We start from the raw sequence: 25,835 nt of genomic DNA on the forward strand, positions 1-25,835 counted from the left end.
TACTCATACTAACCACCTTCCTAATTGTAAAATGCCTCTGAGTTGTTTATTTTGTCCTCTTGTATTGCCGCACTACTCAAAACCATTACCACCCATTAGTTCATGCTCCTGCATACTTCTATACCCCTATGGCACATGGTCCAATACACTGTGCAGCTATTAATAACACTTTGTATTTACTGTCCTCTGTGCCATGCCAGCACTTTGCCTTCTTGCCACTAACACTGTGCAGCTATTAATAACACTTTATATTTACTGTCTTCTGTACCATGCCAGAATGACACCTTCTTGCCACTAAGTAGCACTTGAATTTTCATTTTCAACATGCACAGAGCCACACCAGCCTCATCTTATTTATAGGGCAGCCATCTTGGTTGTCTTTAAATTTTGGGATTTTGGTGATGCATCTTCTGTGAGCTCTGCATATTAAACTCTGTTGACAGATTCTATCTTAAAAGGGGCTGTTTTTGATGTAGTGGGGCGGTTGCCTGAAGACTGGCAATGTTCCTAATGGAAGAATTCATTGAAATTAGAGGTCCAGAACCTTAATTGATCATCCTTTGTGTTTTTTATACTTGACATTAGCTAGTCCATAACGTAATTTGTATTAGATGGTAATTTGATAAAACGATGATTTGTGATACATTGATTATCCACTTAGTATGAGGCACCATTAACCAGTATTTACAAGAGAATGATAACGGAGAAGTAGTCCTGGGCACCCCAAGGCATGCCTTTAAGGCTGTTGTTAGGGGTTAGTTTGTGGCTTTGGGGGGTACCTTTAGTTTGTGAAGTGCCACAGGGCTCTGCTCTCAGTCCAATGCTTTTCAACCTTTACTTGTGCCCTTGGGCCACCCTTATTGAGACTTGGGTCGTAAAGGTTGTTTCCTATGCAGATGACACACAACTTGTGTTTTTGTTTAGAGAACATTCAGAAGCAGCTTTTCTCAATTTCAAGGAGTGTTTCCAAAGATGTTTCCAAGTGGATGGACACCAACGTTTTGAAACTGAATGCGGACAAAACTGAGGTGCTCTTTTTCCGTCAGATGGCTCCCCCTCCATCCAGCCTCTGGAGGCCCTCTGAATTGCATACTCCACCGACACCGATTATTTCAGCTAGAGATGTAGGGATTATATTTGACTCTGACCTCTCCTTCCCATCCCAAATTTTGCAGATTTCATCGTCCTGCTTTCTGAAATTAAGATCTGTCAGGACGTTATTGCATTTTCTTCCAGAAGAGACCTGAGAGATCGTAATCCATGCATTGGTGACATCACATTTGGATTATGCTAACAGCTTATATCTGGGTCTTTCAGCTTTCTTGACTCATAAACTCGAAATGATACAAAATGCGGCCAGGCTGAATAGATGGGTCCCCTTTCGTCATCACATCTCCCCTCATTTGAAGCAGCTTCATTGGCTTCCGTTTGCAAGGAGAGTTGAGTTTAAAGCCCGGACATTGGCATTCAGAGCCATTAGAGGAAAAGGACCACAATACCTTAGGAATAGTATTAGCCAGTACCATCAGGAGAGAGCCTTGAGATCTACCCACCTGCAACTCCTGCACATCCCGGGGTTTGCCAAGGTTCATCGAAGCGGCAGGTTTTTCTCGGAACTGACGGCTAAGCTCTGGAGCACCCTGCCCATCCATCCTCGCATGGCCGAGTCCAAAGACAGTTTTAGGAAAGATTTTAAAAACTGGCTCTTCAATTAAGTTTAGATAGTAATGACTGTTCTTGTTCTTCAGTCCTGCTTTGAGAGCTGGTATGCCTCCGTTGAGGTAGACGCACGCTTTACAAATGAATGTGATTGATTGAGAGAACATAGAGCCCTAAGAGAATACTTAGAAGATGTGCTCTGTCTGGCTGAACAGGAACAAGGAGTATAATGCTCAGTAAAATTCTTACAATAAGTTACCAAGCTAAAAGGGCAGCTCAACCTCAAGGCTACGGAAAAATCTGAAAACGCCCTACTATGCTTAAAACAGAGGTTTTATGAGAATGCAAATCAAACTCTTCACAATTGGATGACTAGTACATACTCTTTACCAGCAAGTTCTTAAAAGGGTTACCACCCTAAAAGAGAAAGACATCACCTCCTTGAACTGTGAGTATGATATGCGAAAAGGCTTTTGCCTCATACTGGTTAGCACTATATGTAGAACAACAGGTTAATAAGGGAGAGGTGAACTCTTTTAAACATGCAGCCACTTTGCCTGTTTTGACAAAAGTTAGCCAAGAGGCTCTTCACAAGCTAATGAGGCAAGATGAAGTTATCAAACCATAAAAACTCCAACCTGTCCCCCTGGCAGGATGGGCTTACTATTTGCTTATATGGACATTTTGGGTCTGAATTGGTCCCTCGGCTAGTAAAATGTTATCATTGTTAGAAGAAGGTTCTGGGTGAGAGCATGAAGTAGACTGGGATAATTTGTCTGGTAAAGAATGTGAAGTTTAGTAGTTATTTAAATGCAGTGATAAATGATTTTATACTTGGTGAATCAAAAGGGAGTTAACCTTGAACCTGGAACAAGTGCCACAGCAGCCAATGACCCTCAAATCCTGCAGTGTTGATGTTTCAGAGCCTTTCAATGTCTTCAGTAGGCCAATTGCAAATAGGTGATTTTTATGGTAATCTTCCACAACTGACATTCTCTGCCTACCCCCTCATTGCCGCATACTCACATTCAGTGAGTAAATAGTAAGAGCAAAAAGAAGAAGGCTTAACAGGCACTCTTGTTGGTTACCCTATTTATAAGGATAGCCTCTGATCATGTGCCATTGACCAATATTCTTGGCAGGCTCACTGGAAAAACGAGCCTCTCGCCCAATCACAGGGCCCCATTTTTTAATTTGCGCTCTCGTGGTATGCTCACGAGGCTCTTGCGAGCCCAACCGTCCAAATATCTTTTTTTTGCTACTTAATATCTCAAAATCTACTGTACAGATTTACACCAAATCACAAAAAGCACAATCTGCGGATCAAGATCTTGCTTCCTGACGAATGTGGTGTAATTCCTTTCAGTAGTTTTTGCTGTAGTCCGTCTTAAAGAAGCATTGGAAAAATGCACTGGGATTTTGCATTTTAAGACCCCACTTTTTTTCTGCGCCCCCACTGGACTTTCCAGAAAGTAGCTGAGGTGGATTAAACTTTTTGGGGAAACTTTGTGAAGACTGGTCATACGGGGCCAAAGTTCGTATTAAATCATACAACGTTCGATCTGTGGAAGAGCAGATATATATTCAGATTACGTAGATGTGGAGTTAAGAATAGTAAATCTATACTTTTCTATATACCCTTACCTTTCAATATTCTTTACTCCATATTCTTGTACCATCATATGCTGGGGACCAATATTCAGTGGTACAGTCATTTGCAAGATAATCCATTACTAGTGATGGAGAAGTTTATCTTGCACTCCTCTTCAATTCTCTATTTAGGCTATGGGTGGGTGGAACTCATGGAGTTTTTCTAAGTGGAATTCTGCAGAGTTACCTAAAAACTTCATGAGATTCCGCGGAGTTCTGCGAGCAGCAGGATTCCGGTCCGTTGCGCTAATAAAGAATGCAAATCATTAGCAGTGTCTCACACTCCGGTAGCAGTGGCAGGCACTCATGGAATGACATATTTCAGACTTTGATACACAGAAAAGTTCCACTTCAAAGACAATCAGAAATAAAACAGAGTCTCTTTCTACGAGCAGCTATCTGTATATAATGCGTGTGACAATTTATTGCCCCCAGTAATTGAAGTGATGCCTACTCCTTGCACTAACATTTTGCATTAGCATATGCCGATGTGACAGAAATGTCACCAACACCAGTAGTGCTGTTGTATTCATTGACACCCTTATTCATGACAAGAATATTACATTATTAAAAGTTCCAATCTAGACAATGATATGTTTTAATTAATATTCCTAACTCTGACAGTGATGTGCAGTGCTCTGTAGTAAAATGCAAAATCCAATATAATTTCACAGTACCACCGCTCACGGTAATACCACAGAAGTGTCCACTCACAGCCCAAGTCCTGGATGAACCATTGTCATATGGTGCACACAACCCCCGCTTTATCACATGGATTCACCATCTGCTCAGCAGCTTCCAGCACTCTTCCTCCTCATCCTCTTCAGTAGTCTCGACTCCGCTCAGTGCCCTCCACACCACACCCGCTGCTCTGGATGGTCATGCAGCAGCTGCAGCTCACACAGACCAGCCAGGCTGCCCCACAGCCATCCCCACAAATGTTTGCTGTCTCCACAGGGACTGATGGAGAAGGCGTGGATCATTGCAGCGCTCCCTGGGACAAGCTCCTTATTGCTTAGTGGCTACCACCAGACAACAGCCTTCCCAGTACAAGTAACTCTACTGCCTCAGATCTCGTGCACGGCCTGTCTGCAATTCAATCATCTGAATACACCCTTGCCGTAGGTCCACCGGACTGCTGTGGCAAGTCACGCCCATTTTCTGCGCCTACATTGGACAGCACTGAACAACTGCCAACTGTGCATAAACACATCTTCAGTAACATTTTCCTTTTTGCTATGCCTTTGACAATTTTAATATAATCCCGCCCTCCTGCGCTATCACTGGAAGAGGTTGCTTGTATTTTGCATACTTGCGACAGACCAACGTTGAACCAGGGGATTGTCTATCTAGCCACTCCTTGTCACAAGGCCATGGGATGAACGAACTGTGTGCTCTGCAGAGCCAATCAAAATATGGAAAACCGAGATCCAATGTAAACAGAGTCAGCAGGATGCACAATTGGATGATACAAAGTAGTGGTGGGCTATAAACTTCCCCATGCAGAGGTTGGCGGAGTTTTTGCCGAACTCGGTGATCCAAGTGAAGCGCGGGGTGGGCAAAACTCTGTGAATTCCACTGGTGGAGCAGAGTTTCCCTTCCACCACTAGGTTAAGCCTGGAATGATTACTAGTAACCGGTGCTTAATTTCTGAAAGAAAAAAAAACTGAATCTAAGTTTTCTTAAATTCCACAGGTGCTGCTGATTACCGTGGCTGCCAAATACCAGGGTTGAGAAATACCAAGGCTGACTAGGTCTTTATTTCCCCTCGTGTCTCTTTATTTAACCACCCTACACTTCATATGTCTTTACCTCACTCTTGTAGGGTCTTTTCATTCTTACTTTCTCGATTTGTTCCTTTCCTACCTTTCTCCCTCTCCCTCCTCCTACCTTTTTCTCCTTTCTGTCTTTCGTACTGAGTCAAAATCTGATGCTGAAAAATAAGGGCTAGTCCCAAAAAAAAGTCCCAGTACCCACCATTTACATCCACAGGCACAAATTAAGGGACATATTTACAACGAGGCGATAAAAAACTTATCGCCGCTTTAGCGGCCGTTTTCGGCCGAAAAGCGGCGATAATTTTATCGCTATATTAGCAAGGTCACGCTAACGCGTGAAACCTTGCTTTAGCGTGGGGATTTCTAACGCCCAGCTTTGCATCTCTAATGAGATGCAAAGTGGGCGTTACTGACCTGACATGATAGGAGAAATGTCGCTAAGCGACATTTCTCCTATCATCAAGCCTCACGCTATGAAGCATAGCGTCAGGAAAAGTAGCGATAACACCTGTTATCGCTACTTTCCTAACACCTGCTTCAGGACTGATTTAGCCATGATATCCTATGGAAGGTGAATATCATGGCTAAGTTTGTGAGTCCCTATCAACTAGCTAACGTGAGATTATCGCTGGGTTTCCAGCGATAATCTCATGTTAGCAAGTTAGCGCTAGGATTTTTATCGCCGATGAGATAAGCGTTGCTAATAGCACGCTATCTCAGCGATAAAAATCGGCGCTAGCCGGCGATAATTATCCGAGCGCTAAGTGCGCTCAGCGATAATTATCGCCGGTTGTTGTTGATATGCCCCTAAGCACTGCCAATCTTCTCATTGACACATTCATCTCTTGGTTGAAACTGCAAGTATTGAGATGTTTGTATTTTGTTGTGCTACTAACAATTGGTATTCCCCCCTGAAAAAGTCATGTTACTCCCATTACTGACAACCCACAAGTACCTTCCTCATTCTGTGGAAGCAGAGACTTGCAGAAGATATAACACGTACACAACCATATCAGGGCTCAGTGTGAGATCCGCTGTCTAGTAAGCTCTACGTTTAGCACTGACTTCACCACTTTGCTTAAAACTCATGTGTGTCTCCTTTACCACAGGCTGCATCCAGTGGCCATAACCTTACAGAGGTATATCCAGCAGGACTCTGTCATCCAGAACTACTTCATCCCAGCTGGGGTAAGGGACTAAGCGTCCTTCTGATGTTTCTTTGCACTGTACCTCCCAACAAAAACATCCAGAGATGCTGGTTTCTTAGTGTGGCGAAGGGTAGAGAACACAACTAATTCATGCAGTAATATAATGAGGCAAATAAGAAAAAATAATAACAATCCTCATGATAATCTGGCTCTCATGCACACTTTTTTAAACAATGGGGGCATTTTATACATGTTAATTCTGTTCTCGCCGCTAGAGGTCTATGAACTGAAAATACAAAGATATTGCTTTGCAGCTTTGATTAATTTGCTTAGTGTTTGCCAGTTTTGTGATTCTTAGGAGTGTGCTGAGTTGCAACGTTTGGTGGCTTTGGTGTAATATTTTAAACTTTGACTAATTATGTATTTGCCATATTTGTGAAAAATAAATATGATGGTCCGCTAAGGGAAAATTTGGATGGTGGGAGGGAGCATGGTGCTGCTCAGCAGCTGTTCATCCCGTGCCCTGCTCAGTGCCCCACTGGCACTCAGGCATTAAAAGTGGCTTAGGCCGCCAGACTTAAACAAACAAAATGGTTATTCTGTCCTAAGCCTCATTAGTCTCGGACAGATTTCAGAATGTGGTTGATGCACTGGCAATTTGGTAGCTTTCCTCCATCCTTACTGCTATGCTCCACTTGCTGTCCCTGCTGCTCTTTACCACATCAAACAATGTCCGTTGGAGGACCCAGCCAGCTGCAGGAGTGCAATATCCTTTTGCAAAATATTGTATGGGAGATGGGATACTGGGGTGGAGAAAGGTCTTCTTCATAGATCAGGGAGTGTGGACCCATGCCTTGAATAAGCTGTAGTGTTTTGACTCCGCCTCCCCACATCAGTACGTGTGATAATCATGGGTGTCTACTGAGGACTTTCCGTGATATGGAGTGAGCAGTGGGTCTGTTTACATCATGCTTTGAAGGAATGTAAGAAAGAATCAATGAATAATTTATGGTATTTATAAAGTGCTGTGTCCACTGAGTCGCTATCTTGGCATTATGAGAGAGATCGCTACATAAAAAGAATAGGACAGTGCAGGAATCAGAAATAGATTATACAAACATATAGGTTTTTAACATCCTAAAAAAGTGTTCATGTCCTCCATAGATTGCATGTGTCATTACAAAGTGTTGATTGGATAGATTAGGGCTATGTGTAAGTCCCAAAGGACGAGAGCCAAAGACAAACAGGGAAATCTACAAAGTAAATCTACACTGGAAAATCCACTGTTGACAAGATTTGAAGTACAAAACCTGAAGGCTTATATGAAGGTTAAAAATCACTATAGAAGGCAAAAAAGCAAATGGTTAGTAAAGCAATTCAAATCAATGAGAGGATAGCCTTAGGTTTACCACCTTTAAAATTATTTTAAGTATAAGATCAAATAAGAGTCTATCATGAAGGCTGTCTCAGTAAGTATGTGAAAACGCATAAGCATGCAACCCAAAAATAATGGTTCCTATAGCGTTTTAGCAGTAGAGAATCAAACCCTGCCCATGGAGTGAAGTGCCCCCATAGCCTGTACCCCACCAAAATGCAACAATACAAATCAATCATCATAAACAAGTAGAGCCAATAACCTACATATAAGTGAACATGACATCGCATTACTAAACAATAGCTGCTTGAAAATATGAACATATTTTTACTAGCAAGTCATCAACCTTGTACACTGGAGCATTATATGTATGTTCCTCCGAAGGACAGGAACGTTTTTTCGGTAAGCTCATAAATTGTTACAGAAAAAATAATCATCAAAACAGAATAGGGTACATTTAGACTATTCTATGACGTAAAGGAAAACAACTGTATGAACAAAATCATGTATGTAATGCGCAGTGAAACATTTAAAAGCCATGTTTGCAAAGCAGCCAGGCTGAGGCCCAGTAAACTAGTTTTGTTGCCTACTTATGCTAACTTTAACAATAACATTATGTTACATACAGTGAATATACATTGTTTGGGACCCATTCATGTTAATTAAACACATAAACTGAATTAATTTTAGATGCTGACCCACACTAGCACAGATATATATTTCCCACCCAAGTGAGCCAGTCTAAAACATGGAACTCCCACAAGGAACCTGGAAGAGGAAGAAGAAATCAGAAATGCATGGGTGCATGTCGATGAGTTTCAGGGTGATGTGTTTATACTGTTTAAGAGACCAAATGTTACTGGACAAGAGGTATTCGTGCTCATATTGGAGAAATTCTTGAGTTTGTAAAAAGGGTCAAAAACAGTCTACGTCAGTACCCGTCGAGGAAGTGGCCCATTGTACCCATCCAGGATGTAAGGCTATTACTTTAGGAATGCTGGCCTTTGTAACAGCCTTTAAGGCAAGGCTGGAACAGGAGCAATGACAATTATGCATTTTCCTTGAGCCAATGGTCTTTCCTTAATGACAGCCATCTGTACTGCAGTCAGTATTTTTCAGTGGATGCAAAACGCACTTCAGCATTAGAGTATAAATGGGATTTATGTGCAATCGGCACTGTCACCTTCATTGAATGTGAGATATGTGAAGCCAATGGCTCCAGCAATTATATGGATGACCAAGTTATTGTGCTGACACATGTGTGTGTTTGTGCCATGCTCTTACCCTCATTTGATAGTTTGTATCCTAAAAATAGGACATAGAGAAAAGCAATCTTTGTTTTGTTGTAGTTCTGAATGGTTGTCTCCAGTAGTTTTAGCAAGGAAGCGCAATGGAAGTTTGAGAATGTGTGTCCACCTTAGGAATTTGAATTCTAGGATCTGGGTTGATTGCCACCCCCTTCCTTGCGTAGTGGAAATGTTATCACTTATTTAGGGATCAAAGTGGTTTTCCAACCTTGATAAGGCCTCCGCATACCACCAAATAGTTTTGTATGAAGAACTGCATCATCTAACTTTGTTTGCTACTCCAGAAGCAGCTTTCAGTTTTAAAAGAATGCCATTCAGACTGGCCTCTGCATCAGCTATTTTTCAACTGCTCATGGACGTCTTATTCAAAGATGTTTTATGCTTTTAGAATGATGTGCTATGATAAAGCCAATCATGACAGAAAATTAGTGTTGGTATTGAGTATACTGGAACAGAAGGGAGTTATTCTTAGCGTAGACAAGTGTAAATTTGGTGTTACTGAAGTTAACTATTTGGGCCATAATTTGTCTGCTGTTGGAATAGAACCAAACAGAATTTCGTCCAAGCAATTTGTTGTAGCACCTGCTCCCTAACGGAAGGATCAATTGAGATGATTTATGGGATTTATGGAATTTTATGCCCATTTCATTTCCCATTGTGCTGAAAGAACGTATGCCATGTGTCAGTTGTTAAAAAAAGATGTAAAATGTGTATGGAACAATTGATGTAAGCAGGAGTTTGAGAATGTGAAACGAGAACTAGCTAAATCGATTCCCCTCAAATCTTTCAATACATAAAGATCCTAGCATAGTCATCACTGATGCCAGTAAATATGGTTTGGGTGCAGTATTACTACAAAAATGAAATGAGAGAGAAATAGTGGTAGCATTTGCCAGTCTTAGCCATAGTGGTGTGAAGGCATCCTACTCAGCGGTGGAACGTGACGTTTAGCTTGCTAGTGTGGTGTGAACAATATTTATGGCGTATTGGTTCGTTGTCAGGGTTGATCACAAACCTCTAATTGACATGTTTACCACAAAGCATGCTGGTAAAGTGACCCCTAGAATAGCCAAATGGCAATAAAGGATGCAAGAATTGTGCTACAAAATAGAGTATATGTCTGGTATTAAGAATGTTATAGGAAACTGTTTGTCAAGATTACCTGTGGATTCAAATGACAGAGTGTGGACAAGGGTATGTTGGATGAAGAAGACGTAGTGGTTAGTGAATTGACATCCATAACAAACAATATCAATTCAGAGTCTGAATGGTTGGTGACTTTAATTCAAGATGATACTATAACAGAGGTTATGAAATGTGTTGGGTAGGGCTGGCCCAGGAGCAAATTGAACAATTAGTTTGTTGATGCTTTTAGAAATTTTTTATCTGAATTGTCAGTTGTGGGAGGTCTACTGCGTAGGTCAGACTTGTTGGCGGTTCCTTTATCTTTAAGACAAAAATAGTGGAGTTTGCTTCCAAAGGGCATATGGGTATAAGAGCCATGAAAAGAAGAGCAAGAGAGTTGGTTTGGTGGCCAGGAGTGGACAGAGAGATAGAGCAGCAGGTAAGGCATATATTGCAAGTGATGAAACCCTATTCACCGTGTGTCAGGGCTCACCTTCAGCTTCACGCTGGTTGCTGTTGTCTTGCACAGGAACAGAAGCTGCTAGCTTCCCGACTCCCACTACTAATCACTCAGCCCCAAGAAATGTCTTTGGCTCTAACTGATCAGCAAGGGGGAAGGGGGAAATTGGATAAAATAACAAACGAGAGAAGAGACTGGTTCTGGACCGTCTGGTTTTCCTATCTGGAATTCTTCTTCAGCTATCACTCTGCTACTGAAGATTCCTGAGGTAACTAAGCACACAACATTATTATTATTATTCCTCCTCTACTATTTCTATCTCTTTTCTTCTCTTCTCTAATGGTGTTTTCTACCTACCCAGTATCCTGAACTCTGTGCCTCTCTTCTTGTTCAACTCTGCCTTTTTCTTCTTTCTGGTTATTGATGTCACTAATTATCTGTAAAACATATATTCGTCTTTATTAAACCTATTTATCTTGTAGTCTTATATCTTTTAACTCTTTCTCTTTTGACCTACCATAAATCTTTCTTCTCGTGGCTTCTTCTTTCTTTTCTTGCTTCTAGCTATACTAATAACTGTTGTCTTCTAGATGAGTCTTTTGTGCTTTAACTTCTCCAGTTGCTTCCTCTCCTATGGTTACTGCGATCTGTTATAGCTCTGGTAAGTGTTTCTCCTTACTTCCCTAGTTGACTGTTCTTATTGTCTTTAATATTTTTCCCTTAGTAACCCCTTCAGTATCAACTACAATATACTTCTTTTCTTTTCAGGACTCGGTATGCAGATCTCTGCTGTCTCTGGTAAGTCTTTACTTATTGCGCCACCCAACACTACTTATCATTTTAATGTGACCTCAAATAAACTGTCAGTAATTCACTTAGCTTTCTACTGTCTTCTCTTCAGGTGCTGTCGAAGTCGTATCTTGTCTCCTGAAGCGACGAGGAAAAACTCCGAACTCTCTCAGTAAGTTGCCTCTTTCTTCTCGTGGCTTCTTCTTTCTTTTCTTGCTTCTAGCTATACTAATAACTGTTGTCTTCTAGATGAGTCTTTTGTGCTTTAACTTCTCCAGTTGCTTCCTCTCCTATGGTTACTGCGATCTGTTATAGCTCTGGTAAGTGTTTCTCCTTACTTCCCTAGTTGACTGTTCTTATTGTCTTTAATATTTTTCCCTTAGTAACCCCTTCAGTATCAACTACAATATACTTCTTTTCTTTTCAGGACTCGGTATGCAGATCTCTGCTGTCTCTGGTAAGTCTTTACTTATTGCGCCACCCAACACTACTTATCATTTTAATGTGACCTCAAATAAACTGTCAGTAATTCACTTAGCTTTCTACTGTCTTCTCTTCAGGTGCTGTCGAAGTCGTATCTTGTCTCCTGAAGCGACGAGGAAAAACTCCGAACTCTCTCAGTAAGTTGCCTCTACGGACTCTGCGGCTTCGCCTGTTCTCTTTGGTAAGTATTGACACAACTCTCTTGTGTCACTCTGGAAAACTTCTTGACAAGGTATTTTCTTCAGAACTGGGAACTCTCTCGAAACACGTCTTCTCTGAGGAAAAGTCTTGGTGAAGTGCGCACTACCTCAGACGCGCGCGCGTCACATCGTCTCCCTCTAGATCTGTTAGCAACTAGACCGCCGACCCCAGCGTCTGCGCGGCCATCTTGGAAATGCGGGCATGCCACAAACTCGACCATTGAAATCCATTCAAGACTGAAGCGCCCATAGAACTTAATTCCTTGTGCTTCGTTTTGGAACTTACATTAGGGGTTCTGACAGTACACCCCACCAAGGATGGTCCTTCCACTCTGGGCTTGGTTGGATTGCGCTGATAAAAAAGTTTTATTAGCCTAGGAGCATGAACATCTGAATCTGATTCCCAAGACCGCTCCTCTGGACCGTAGCCTTTCCAATCTACCAAATAGTACAGTTTACCTCTGACTAATTTTGAGTCCAGAATTTCCTTCACCTCAAACTCTACTCCTGTATCTAGCTGAATTGGCTTTGGAATTGGTTCTTTTCTCAAATCAGAAACTGCCTTCTTCAAAAGGGAAACATGAAATGCAGGGTGAATTTTGAATTGGGAGGGTAAGGTCAATTTATAGGTCACTGGACCGATCTGCTCAGCAATTGGGTAAGGGCCGATAAATCGTGGCTGAAATTTTCGGTTCCCTTTTTGCCTTAATTTTTTTGTATTCAACCAGACTTTATCTCCTATTCCTAGTGGAGGGGGTTTCTTTCTTTTCTTATCTGCGTATTTCTTATACTTTTCCTTAGCCTGTACTAGATTCTTTGAGGCTTCTTCATGCACTGACTTTAAATGAGCTACCAAATCCTTGGCTGCTGGGACTGTGAGCTCCACATCTTGTACTGCGGAATTTGGATGTCTACCATAGTTTAAGTAGAACGGGGAATATCCAGTGGACACATTCTTCGCGTTATTATGAGCGAATTCTGCTGTCCACAAGTAGTCCGGCCATTCTCCCTCCTGTTTTAGCAAGAACAATCGTAAATATTGCTCCAATTCCTGGTTCACCCTTTCCGTTTGTCCATCCGTCTCCGGATGGAAACTGGTGGAAAAACGAGTTTCTACTCCTAACCCTTTCATGAAAGCCTTCCAGAAATGTGAAACAAATTGGGTTCCCCGGTCTGATATTACGATCTTGGGTATTCCATGCAATCTGACAATCTGTGTACTAAAGTGTCTTGCTAACTGTTTTGCTGTAGGGATTCCCTTTAAGGCCAAGAAGTGTGTCATTTTTGTGTATGCATCTACTATTACTAGTATGGTATTTGTCCCTTGACAGGATGGTAAATCTGTAATTAAATCTAGGGTGATTGTATGCCAAGGATGAGGAGGAATGGGAAGGGGTTGCAACAGCCCTTGTGGAGCGTGCCGTTCTGATTTTCCCTGAGCGCATATCTCACAAGTCTTTACATATTGTTCAATGTCTTTACTCATCTGTGGCCACCAATGTTTTCTTTTAATTAGATCGGCTGTATTGAACTCTCCCTTGTGGCCAGCCAACAGATGATCATGGCATTCCTGCAAGGCTTGCTTCTGCAATGCTGTAGTCGGCAAATACAATGCACCTTCCTTAAATGGTAATTCATTGCGAACTTCTCTTCCAGGTTCTAGTTGCGCCCATCTCTGCATATCTTCTGGGGTTAGAGCCTGGATTACCCTTTCCTTAAAGTTCAATATATCAGTGGCGCCTACAATCTTGGTATCTGGTATGATTACTTGAGCGCTTAGTGGACTTTTTTCTTCTCCGGTTCCCAACCTAGACAAAGCATCCGCCTTTCCATTCTGTGCACCCGGCCGATAGGTTATCACAAAATCGTAATCGGCAAAGTACAGAGACCAACGGAGTTGGCGAGGTGTCAAGGTTCTGGCTGACTTCAGGAATTTTAAGTTCCGATGGTCCGTGTAGACTGTTACCACATGGTGGGCCCCCATTAGATAATGTCTCCACTCCTTGAAGGCGTCTTTTATCGCCAGCAACTCTTTTTCCGTAATCGTATAATTGATTTCTGCTGGTGTCAACTTCCTGGACCGATAAGCCACCGGGTGTAACTGGCCCGTTTCCTTATTCCTTTGAGATAGAACTCCACCAATCGCAAGGTCCGAAGCATCTGTCTCGACATAAAAGGGCTCCATCGGATCGCCATGAAGGAGGATAGGCGCAGTGGTGAACTCTATGTTCAAATCTTTAAAGGCTTGCTCTGCTTCCTCCTACCATTCGAATCGTGTTCCCTTCTTCAGTAGTCACGTCAAGGGTAGTATTCGTCGAGAAAATTCTCCAATAAATCTCCGATAGAAATTTGCGAACCCAATAAACGCTTGGACTTCTTTCACACAAGTGGGCGACTTCACTCTTGTACGGCCTGAATCTTTCGTTTGTCCATATGAATGCCTGCTGGCGAGATTACAAAGCCCAAGAACTCTACTTGTGGAACTCCAAAAGCACACTTCTCCAACTTGACAAATAGTTTGTTCTCTCGCAGTTTCTGCAAAACTCCTCGAACCTGTGTTTGATGCTCCTGCGTATTCGTTGAGTAGATTAGTATATCGTCAATATACACAATTACGCATTGATCAATGAATTCACTGAGCACATCATTTATGAAGTGTTGGAACGCTGCTGGCGCATTACACAACCCATAGGGCATCACCTGGTATTCAAATAGCCCCAAGCGTGTTCTGAAGGCCGTCTTCCACTCGTCTCCCTCTCTAACTCGAATAAGGTGATAAGCTCCCCTTAAATCCAACTTCTTGAACATCTGTGCTCCTTTGATCTGGTCCAACAAGACGGAGATAAGGGGAAGAGGATACCTGTTCTTCTTTGTTATCCGATTTATGGCTCTATAATCAATGCACATTCTCAACTCGCCCTGCTCCTTCTTAGGCACAAAAAATTGTGGCGAGGACACCGGCGATTGGGATGGACGTATAAATCCATTGGCCAGATACTTGTCGATATACTCCTTTAGGTGATGATTCTCTTGTTCCGTCAAGGCGTACACTCGACTGCAAGGCAAATTTGCCCCTGGCTCCAAGTCTATTTTGCAGTCGTAAACACGATGAGGCGGCAGTTGCTCGGCTTCCTGTTCGTTGAAAACGTCCTCGAAATCTTGATATTCTTGTGGAATTGTTTGCGTATTTATTACACACACAGAGACTTCCGCTGAACATAAGGCATGAGCCGGGTTCTGTTTACTCGTTGCCTCGTGGGCCCCAAAACAGTTCTCTCTACAATATGCCGAGTTCATTTCAATTGTTCTGTTGCTCCAATTGATTGAAGGATTGTGCTGTGTGAGCCAAGGAAGCCCCAATATAAGTTGAAATTGGGGGGCATCAATTAAGTTAAAGTGCATAGCTTCTCTATGCCCATCTTCTTGAATCAGCTCTATCAACTCTGTGTGACTGGTGATTGGCCCTGAGGATAGATTGGTACCATCGATTGCTCGAACTGGTTCACTTTTAGCCTTGGCAATTGCTTGCAGCCCAATCTTAGTCGCAAATTTCTGATCGCAGAAATTACCTGTGGCTCCTGAGTCCACCATCACAGTCACTCCTTTCATTATTTTTTCACGAAAACGGATTGTCAAAGATAAAATCAAATGAGGCGAAGACGATTGTAATGTATTCGCCAGCCGATGTTCCTGAGGAGTTGATTTCTGATTCGCATCCACCTGCACAACTCCTTCTACAGGTGCTGCTGCGAGTTTTCATTCGGCTTAAATGAACCCTTTGGCTTTTTTGGACAATTGACCTTAAATAAACTGTCAGTAATTCACTTAGCTTTCTACTGTCTTCTCTTCAGGTGCTGTCGAAGTCGTATCTTGTCTCCTGAAGCGACGAGGAAAAACTCCGAACTCTCTCAGTAAGTTGCCTCTACGGACTCTGCGGCTTCTCCTGTTCTCTTCGGTAAGTATTGACACAAATCTCTTGTGTCACTCTGGAAAACTTCTTGACAAGGTATTTTCTTCAGAACTGGGAACTCTCTCGAAACACGTCTTCTCTGAGGAAAAGTCTTGGTGAAGTGCGCACTACCTCAGACGCGCGCGCGTCACATCGTCTCCCTCTAGATCTGTTAGCAACTAGACCGCCAACCCCAGCGTCTGCGCGGCCATCTTGGAAATGCGGGCATGCCACAAACTCGACCATTGAAATCCATTCAAGACTGAAGCGCCCATAGAACTTAATTCCTTGTGCTTCGTTTTGGAACTTACATTAGGGGTTCTGACACCGTGCAGAGTCCTGTTGCTTCAGTTTCTGTTTCAGAGAATGGGTGGTTTAAAATGCCCATTGATTAATTGGTCCAGTGAATGTCAGTAATGACCATATCAAGTACGGGACAGTAATAGTTGACTATTACTCTAGGTGGTTGGAAGTGGCTTTTGTTAATAGCATTACATTGTCAGTGGTGGAAGATGTTTTGAGGATTATATTTTTCCGGGAAGGGGTGCCAGAAGAGATTGTGACAGATAATGGCCCTCAAATTACATCTCAGGAGTTTGAGTTGTTTTTGTCCAATTTTGGTGTTAAGCATATCATCTCTTCATTATGTCATCCCAGAAGTAATGAATTAGTTGAGCGCTGTAACAGAATAATGAATTATAACATTCTGTTATCTATAGTGAATGGATTGGATTGGATGCAAGAAGTAAAAGAAAATAATTTGGGCTTTTCACACTACACCAAATTTGGCAACTAAGGTTTCTCCTATTGTGCTCCTGAAAGGGAGATTGCTTGGATCAAAATTGATTAAGTTATGGATGAAAAGAAAAATGATTTCTGATGAAGTGTTAGAAAAAAGTGAATGAGAAATAGAAAAAAGCTCAAAGCAAGTACATTAAAAGCAAGAGGAGAGGACTGAATGTGAAGGAAGGTGATTATGTGACGGTAAAAGTTCAGATTAGAGGAGGGAAAAAGAGTTCCCATTTTTCTGTAGCAAGAAGAGCCATGTGTGTTAATAAATACTCTGTAAGGTTGGAGGATGGTAAATGTTGGAACAAGAACAAGTTATCGCTTGTGAAAGAAGAACATAACCCAGCAACTGTGGAGTGAAAAGCTGACAAACCTGCTAGTATTTATCTTAGGAAATCGTGCAGGAATACTGGTATTCCATCAAGGTTGCAGGTCTATTTTTTGTATTAGTGATATCTGCAATGTAAACTTTATGCTAAAGATATTTAACCAATTTGTTTTTGGGTAGGGTGTCTTAACTTGTGGGATTACTTTTGCATTTTTTGTGTGTTTATTTTTGTATCCTTATGCACATTTCTATATTTCATGGAGGTGATGGTTTTGATGGGTGATGTGTTGGGTTTTGTTGTATATATCTAAACTTTGTTCTAGTGGATAAATTACATTCTGTTCGTTTATGAAGTGTTGCATGGGGAAAATGTGTTGGGTTCTATTCAAATCAGAATGTAACTATGTTGTGGAATACATTATTTGATTGTGGATAGTTGAAGGTTCCTGCCTGAAGCTGCCGGTCGTACTTCTAGATGCTTGATTAAACGTTACTCTTAGCGTGCAGTACCGTGACCTAGCATCTTTTCAATCAGCATTTCAGAGTTCGTGATGATAAGACAGGGTGGTGGTATTTTATGGTCACCTACCTTCCTCGGATCTTCTTGTTTTATTGCACTGTAGAAAAGCTTTGAAAACTTGGCTGTTCCCCAAATAACCTCACTTTTCATTTTGTTGCTTATTTACCTGCAGTTCTTTTGTCCTGGTAGATGCCCTTGTTGCCAGGCGTATGGTGATAGTGCACTTTATAAATGTTTTAACTACATTTATATGTATATAAAAATAAATAGTTTATGAAGCAAAAGCTCCTGTTGGAGAGATTCTCTCACAACTCGAGTACCAGGGAATTATGCAGCTTTAAGACCTCTGGCATTGCAGTCTTGTGGTGTATGCCGTTCGGTGGTCTGGTGATCGGACCGCCGAAGTTGTAATACGGCCCTTAATGCCAGCAAGATTTTGTAAAACAGCATGATCATTATACGTAACCCAACCGGTCTAACCAGTAAAATACTCAAGCTTTATTACATGCACTGCAGAAAAACTACAATTCAATGCTCACATGATCTCTACTGAACATCGGGCTATTTTCCGATATTTTCAAATATAAGTAATTATTCACACTTGCGTACTGTCTATATGCGTCACTTTGAATATCCATCATAACTCCTAACTTGTGCTACCACAGCCATGCAGGTATCAAGTTCACAATATTAATCAAATTAAAAATTACCCTCTATTCCCCAGGTTAATGACATTGGAAGCAATAACGCACACCATTTCTTACTGCATTATACCACTTAACGTATGTGTTTCTACTCAAAACGTCCTCAAGTACCCTTCTTCCCAGAGGTTTAGGAAGTTTAGATAGAACCTATGTAATTGTTCAGGAGCAGCTTCCAAAGAGAAAGAATGGAGCACAGCAATGATGCTATGTTGTTATGCAGCTGAAAGAATGATCCTAATTTCCCTGTTGTAAGGATGCTTTATTCTTTACAGTGCTGTGCTAAGGAGCAAGGCCACAAACAACTATGCATAACGCTAGTGTCTTGTTTTGCAATAAAATTGAGGAATGGCCAGGTCAAAAATGTCCTTCCATGTCTCAAAGGGTGGCCAACTGGCATGGGCGCAACTTCAGGATGGTGAGTGTAAAAATTCAGGACAAGAGGTCAAAATTCAGGACTCAAATTCAGGACAGGAGGTCAACATTTTGGAAAAAGATTCGGGGCAACAGGTATGCTTTGCAGACACATCAGTGGATGTCATGCAATAGTATATAAATAAATAGGCAAGGAAGATAAGTACAGGTCAATTCTCCTGCCCTGTCACTTCCCCTACCCTGTCACCGCTCCTTCCCTGTTATTTCCCCTGCCCCGTTCACTGCTCCTGCCCGTTCACTGCTCCTGCCCGTTCACTGCTTCTGCCTGTTCACGTTCACTGCTCCTGCCCACGCCTAATCACTGATCCTGCCCCGTCACTTCTCCTGCCCCATCACCGATCCTGCCCCATCACCAATCCTGCCCTTTTACTGCTCCTATCCAGTCAGTACTCCTGCTCACGCTCGATCACCGCTCCTGCCTCGTCACTTCCCCTGCCCCTTCAATTCTCCTGCCCCGTCACTTCTCCTGCCCGTTCACCGCTCCTGCCCGGTCACCGCTCCTGCCCAGTCACCATTCCTGCCCGGTCACCGCTCCTGCCCGGTCACTGCTCCTGCCCAGTCACCGTTCCTGCCTGGTCACCGCTCCTGCCCGGTCACCGTTCCTTCCCAGTCACCGTTCCTGCCCGGTCACCGCTCCTGCCCAGTCACCGTTCCTGCCCGGTCACCGCTCCTTCCCGGTCACTGCTCCTGCTCATGCCTAATCACTGCTTCTGCCCCATCACCTCTTCTGCCCCGTCACCGCTCCTGCCCCGTTCACTGCTCCTGACCCATCACTGCTCCTTCCCTGTCATTTCCCCTGCCCCGTTCACTGCTCCAGCCCGTTCAATGCTCCTGCCCGTTCACTGCTCCTGCCCATTCACTGCTCCTGCCCGGTCACTGCTCCTGCTCATGCCTAAATACTGTTTCTTCCCCGTCACTTCTCCTGCCCCATTACCAATCCTGCCCCATCACCGATTCTGCACTTTCACTGCTCCTGTCCAGTCAGTACTCCTGCTCATGCTCGATCACCGCTCCTGCCCAGTCACCATTCCTGCCCGGTCACCGCTCCTGCCCGGTCACCGCTCCTGCCCAGTCACCGTTACTGCCCGGTCACTGCTCCTGCCTGGTCACCGTTCTTGCCCAGTCACCGTTCCTGGCCGGTCACCACTTCTGCCAGGTCACCGCTCCTGCCCAGTCACCGTTCCTGCCCGGTCACCGCTCCTTCCCGGTCACTGCTTCTGCCCCTTCACCTCTTCTGCCCCGTCACCTCTCCTGCCTCATCACCTCTCCTGCCCCATCACCTCTCCTGCCCCGTTCACTGCTACTGCCCCGTTCACTGCTCCTGCCCCATCACTGCTCCTTCCCTGTCATTTCCCCTGCCCCGTTCACTGCTCCAGGCCGTTCACTGCTCCTGCCCGTTCACTACTCCTGCCCAGTCACTGCTCCTGCTCATGCCTAATCACTGTTCCTTACCCGTCACTTCTCCTGCCCCATCACCAATCCTGCCCCATCACCGATATTGCCCTTTCACTGCTCCTGTCCAGTCAGTACTCCTGCTCATGCTCGATCACTGCTCCTGCCTCGTCATTTCTCCTGCCCCGTCACTTCTCCTGCCCCATCACTTCTCCTGCCCGTTCACTGCTCCTGCCCGGTCACCGCTCCTGCTCGGTCACTGCTCCTGCTCATGCCTAATCACTGCTTCTGCCCCGTCACCTCTTCTGCCCGTCACCTCTCCGGCCCCATCACCTCTCCTGCCCCATCACCTCTCCTGCCCCGTTCACTGCTCCTGCCCCGTTCACTGCTTCTGCCCCGTTCACTGCTCCTCCCCCGTTCACTTGACCTGCCCCGTTCTCGTCACCTGCCCCGTTCACGTCACCTGCCCCGTCACTTATCCTGCCCCCTTCACTTATCCTGCCCGTCACCTACTCCTGCCCCATCACCTGCTCCTGCCCCGTCACTTCTCCTGCCCCATCACCGATCCTGCCCCATCACCAATCCTGCCCTTTCACTGCTCCTGTCCAGTCAGTACTCCTGCTCATGCTCGATCACCGCTCCTGCCTCGTCACTTCCCCTTCCCCTGCCCCTTCACTTCTCCTGCCCTGTCACTTCTCTTGCCCGTTCACTGCTCCTGCCCGGTCACCGCTCCTACCCAGTCACCGTTCCTGCCCGGCCACTGCTCCTGCTCATGCCTAATCACTGCTTCTGCCCCATCACCTCTTCTGCCCAGTCACCTCTCCTGCCCCATCACTGCTCCTGCCCGTTCACTGCTCCTGCCCGTTCACTGCTCCTGCCCGGTTACTGCTCCTGCCCGTTCACTGCTCCTGCCCGGTTACTGCTCCTGCTCATGCCTAATCACTGCTCCTTCCCCATCACTTCTCCTGCCCCTTCACTTCTCCTGCCCCATCACCGATCCTGCCCCATCACCGATCCTGCCCCATCACCGATCCTGCCCTTTCACTGCTCCTGTCCAGTCAGTACTCCTGCTTATGCTCGATCACTGCTCCTGCCTCGTCACTGCTCCTGCCCCGTCATTTCTCCTGCCCCATCACTTCTCCTGCCCGTTCACCGCTCCTGCCCGTTCACCGCTCCTGCCTGGTCTCCGCTGCTGCCCGGTTACTGCTCCTGCCCGGTCACTGCTCCTGCTCATGCCTAATCACTGCTTCTGCCCCGTCACCTCTCCTTTCCTGTCGCCTCTTCTGTCCCGTCACTGCTCCTGCCCTGTTCACTCTTTGTACAACATTGAAAAATTACACAAAGTGGCAAGTTCCCCACAGTCCTCTATTTGGGGAAAGCTCCTCTGTAATCACGAACTACGATCTCACTGGCACATGATATGCAAAAGGCAGAGTGCGGGCACATTGTCATTAGAAAGGGGATAATCAGCCTCAGTCGGAATGACACTGGGCCGGCCCACAGTGTGCGCGAGCTCAGGGAGGGGCTGCTGCAGCCTCTGGAGTTCAACAGAGAAGTGTGAGCTGGCATCTGAGAACTTTTAATCTCTTGGGGCTTCTCGCTGAGAACGCTGTAATTAATGTCCAAAATTACAGACAAAAGGTGTCCGTAAAAGGAATGATTACGGACAACAGACATCACAATAAAATGAGGGACTGTCCATGAAATTTACAGACGGTTGGTCACCCTAATGTCTCAGCCAAATTGATTGGTCACTGGAATGCCGAAAACCTTCTGCGGCAGTTCACATGTGCAGTTCATTTGGACTGGGTGCAGTACACGAGCCCCTGGACATTCCATGTTGTTTTTTTATGAGTGGTACATTTTGTTCACATCTAGCTATGGGTTCAAACTTCAGCATGGCCGATTGAACTATAAATACCTGTAGGTGCGACTGAGTGGCACTCTTCACCTATTTATGATTTTTCTGGTGTCAGATCAGTAATGAATTAAAGTATGAAAATGAACATAAAACAAAAAATTTAAATGACTTGTAAATGACTTGCATGAAAACAAAATATTTTATCAATCCATTTGAATTCACTTTAGCACTGGGTGATGTCTGCCTATCTGTGAACAGAAGGAAAGGTGTAACTATAATAGTGTAATAGAACAAGTGCAGTCAGTTGCTCTCTACCCTATGCCAGGAGATTCTTGAAGTTTAACTCCCTAACCTTAAGGATTTCTACTACAAATTGTATTTATTCATTCTTGTTTCTGCAGACACTGGTGCAGGTTGGACTTTACGCAATGGGACGCGACCCCACTGTGTTTGTTGAGCCTGAGAAATACAACCTAGAGCGATGGCTGGAGAGGGATGTCAGCCACTTCCGAGGGCTTAGCTTTGGTTTCGGACCCCGGCAGTGTCTTGGGCGTCGTATAGCAGAAATGGAGATGCATCTATTACTGATTCATGTAAGCATCGCCCATGTAATTTTCAACAGATAATGTCTCTTGCCATTTGAAAGTGTATAGCACTGATTGCACATCCTAGAGGTTGTAGTCATTCTGCGGACGCACTGTCAGTTTGTCAAAGTGTTGCAAGAACTCACTCAGCAAGGTACACAAGTGCTTGTTTTGTGGCACACAAGACTTGTAAACTTCACTCCATGATTGAAGGGTAAACGTCAGACACAAAAGGCACCTTAGCACGCAGTGATGCCTCATTTTTAGGTCTCGCCTGACCCAGCGCATGCGCTGGTCTGGCGAGACTTATTGAGAGGGCTCCAAAAAGTGCTACCAGGCCAGCCTAGAGCTACAGTGCATTTACCGTGATTACTTTTACGCTTGGCATAACCAATAGGTCTCGCTTTTAGGACCTTATAAGTATTTAGTTATGCAACGGTTGCATGGCTAAACACTTGTAAGGTCCCAAAGGCGAGACCTATTGGCTATGCCAATGCTTATTTTTAGGTCTCGCCTGACCCAGCGCATGCGCTGGTCTGGCGAGACTTATTGAGAGGGCTCCAAAAAGTGCTACCAGGCCAGCCTAAAGCTACAGTGCATGTGCGCGGGCGCGCGCGCCGCGCTTTACAGCGATTACTTTCACTTTCGCGGCCGCAAGTATTTAGTTATGCAACTGTTGCATGGCTAAACACTTATAAGGTCCCAAATGCGAGACCTATTGGCTATGCCAATGCTTGTATTCAGATGGTTTGAAGAACAAGGGACAGTCCTTACAGTTCAAGCCCTGCTCCCCTGTCTTCTGATGAGTCTGATGTTGGGCTTGACACCTTGTGCTGTTCAAATTTCCCAGGACATCTATTTACTTAAAGTCAATGTCCCATGCACTGTAGGAAAATATTGTGTTCCTCTAAACGAGGGCTGATTACTAAACTGTGATTAATGAAATTGAAAACAAGTACATTTTTAAAGACAGGCCCATCTATCTGTAATATATTGTCCTCCTGTTAGAAACCACAACATGATTGCAGTGTAACTTCAAAAACATGATTGTCTATGATTGCATTGACTGCAGTATCTCCTCCTGTGTCTTTTCACACCTTTTACACTTATCTCCTCTGCTGCCAAATTCTGCACTATTTCTCCAATTATCATAGGTCACCACAGGCAAGTTTACAAACTAGAAGCCCAACTTCCTATGTAGTAAATGATGATGGCCATCCAGAAAGCATGACACTGCAGTACATAGCATCAAAGGAAGAGAGCTCCTGAGGCATGAATAGCCTGCACTACTAATTGAGAGAGAATCATTGCACATGGATAGTCCTTCGTCTAGTTTGACCTCTTTTTCTTCTGTTCCACAGCTTTTGGAGAACTTCAGGATAGAAATCGAAGGAGAAGCTGAAGTGAAAACAACCTTCGATCTGATCTTGGTCCCCTCAAAACCGATCCATTTCACTGTACTGCCTCTTATATGACTTCCCCATGTACAGTTTTTTTTTTAAAGTGGGATGAGAAAACTGGGAGGTCTCAAAGGGGCGTGGTCGATGTAATTAAGGCTGTGGCTTAAAAACACATAAGCTAAAAATCTGTGCTTAGCATAGTGTGCCGCCCGACTAGTATTTTGCTGCTTCTGTCATTGCATCTAGATAGATAATACAACATGTAACATTACACCTTCAACAAGCTGGGACTATTGGCTTTGTCAATGAATGCTAGTTGCATCAGCTAAATAAGCAACAACTATGGATTTGTTGTAAATAATATTGAAAATGCTTCAGTACTGAAATGATGAAACTGTGCAAGAACGATATCGAGTTTCTTTGAAGTTACATCACAGGCAGTTCAGGGTGGCACTGCTGCAGAGTGAAGGTATTTTTTTAACGCTGATGGCGAGGGCAAAAATGGAGAGCCCGATAGAGACCGGTCTCAGTACCTGCTTTTTAGAACCGGCGGTACTGAGAACCAGCAGGACCCGGCCCACTTAAAGCCCTGCCCATGTACATGTGCAACAGCCTCCTCTCTGCGACATCCTGTGCAGCTTTCAGCTCCGCTACAGTGAGACACCTTGTATTAATGAGGCTTGGCTGACTAGCACAATTGCTCACATTTGTGCATTAATCAAGAAGTCTAAGATCATTTCTACCGAATGCTGTATTTGCCTATCCTTTGTGCAACTTTTATATCATACGACACATTTTATCTCTGAACCTGTTGGCCAACAGAAGGATATGGTTTGTGTTTTAAGGAAAGGTAATGGATATACAAGAAATGGGCTGATTAAAAGTAACAAGTATATATTGAGTGATGCAAGCTGCAACACTGGGGCAACATCTGTGAATATTAATATAATCTTGATTATGTTACTCTCCAGATGCTGTGCTACTAGACCAGTGCTTCATTTATTAAAAATAAAAGTAAGTGCAAGGGTCCAATTATTATTTTAAAAAAATATATACTTTTATTGGATTTTCATCTTATTAAGCACAGCAGCATACCTGAATAATTATACAGAAAACAAACAGACATCTGAGATATATAGATAATAACAAACGGGTAACACAGAGATTATACCAACCATCAAGAAGAATAAGTCGAAGAAAAAGAAAAGAAATTTCTTTCCCGACTATAAAGTTAACATCCACATTAATCATGCAACAAAAAAAAAGAAAAACACAAAGGGTTGATTCCCCGACATATGGGAGAGAGAGCATAGCTTAAAACATTACTGCTTCTCCTTCCAGCTTGAAATGGGTTCCCATATGCGTTTTCCAAGTATTCTCCCCCTTTTGCCCTTCCTCGCATAAATCCCCTTCTCAAGATTATACACGGAGAGCAACCTAGCAAACCATTGTTGAAAAGTTGGTGACGCTTTGTCCAGCCATGCCTTTGCAATACAAATACGCAGTACCGACATGGCCATAAATAGGAAATATTGTGAAGGACATTGCTTATCTTCGCCATTTACCCCTAGTATTATTAAAGACGGTGTAAGGGAGATCTTAATTCCTAGGGTCCTATCAAGAAATGATTCTATAGCACTCCGCAAGAGCTGTAGCTAGCGACAAGATGCGAAGATGTGAACTATTTCTGCATCATCCCGGACATCTAGTGCCCGTTGTTCCTCCCCACTGTGCTATCCTTGCAGGCATATAGTAAAAGGAGTAGATTGTTTTATATTGTTGGGCCTGTAGCCCTGCAGAGCACAAGATAGTTCGTCCTAACTAATGAATCTTAGAAACAGTCTTGATCTATCCCAAGCTTGTCTGTCCACTTGTTCCCATTCAAGCTTGGGATAGATCAAG

At 43.8% G+C, this 25,835-nt stretch overlaps 1 protein-coding gene across 1 annotated transcript in view; it reads left to right on the plus strand.

The window, feature by feature from the left end:
• Window positions 1-24,767, plus strand: part of CYP11A1 (cytochrome P450 family 11 subfamily A member 1) — a gene marked incomplete at its 5' end in the record, with an annotated part of 240,157 nt that extends 215,390 nt beyond the window's left edge. Inside the window, 3 exons of the mRNA XM_085646136.1 lie at window positions 6,197-6,275; window positions 22,351-22,542; window positions 23,895-24,767. Coding sequence (XP_085502262.1) covers window positions 6,197-6,275; window positions 22,351-22,542; window positions 23,895-24,008 — 385 coding nt within the window. The remainder of the gene's footprint in view (window positions 1-6,196; window positions 6,276-22,350; window positions 22,543-23,894) is intronic.
• Between the last annotated feature and the right edge of the window lie 1,068 nt (window positions 24,768-25,835).

This window comes from Triturus cristatus, chromosome 3_1 (assembly GCF_964204655.1).
Source record: "Triturus cristatus chromosome 3_1, aTriCri1.1, whole genome shotgun sequence".
In the NCBI taxonomy this organism is placed as follows: Eukaryota; Metazoa; Chordata; class Amphibia; order Caudata; family Salamandridae; genus Triturus; species Triturus cristatus.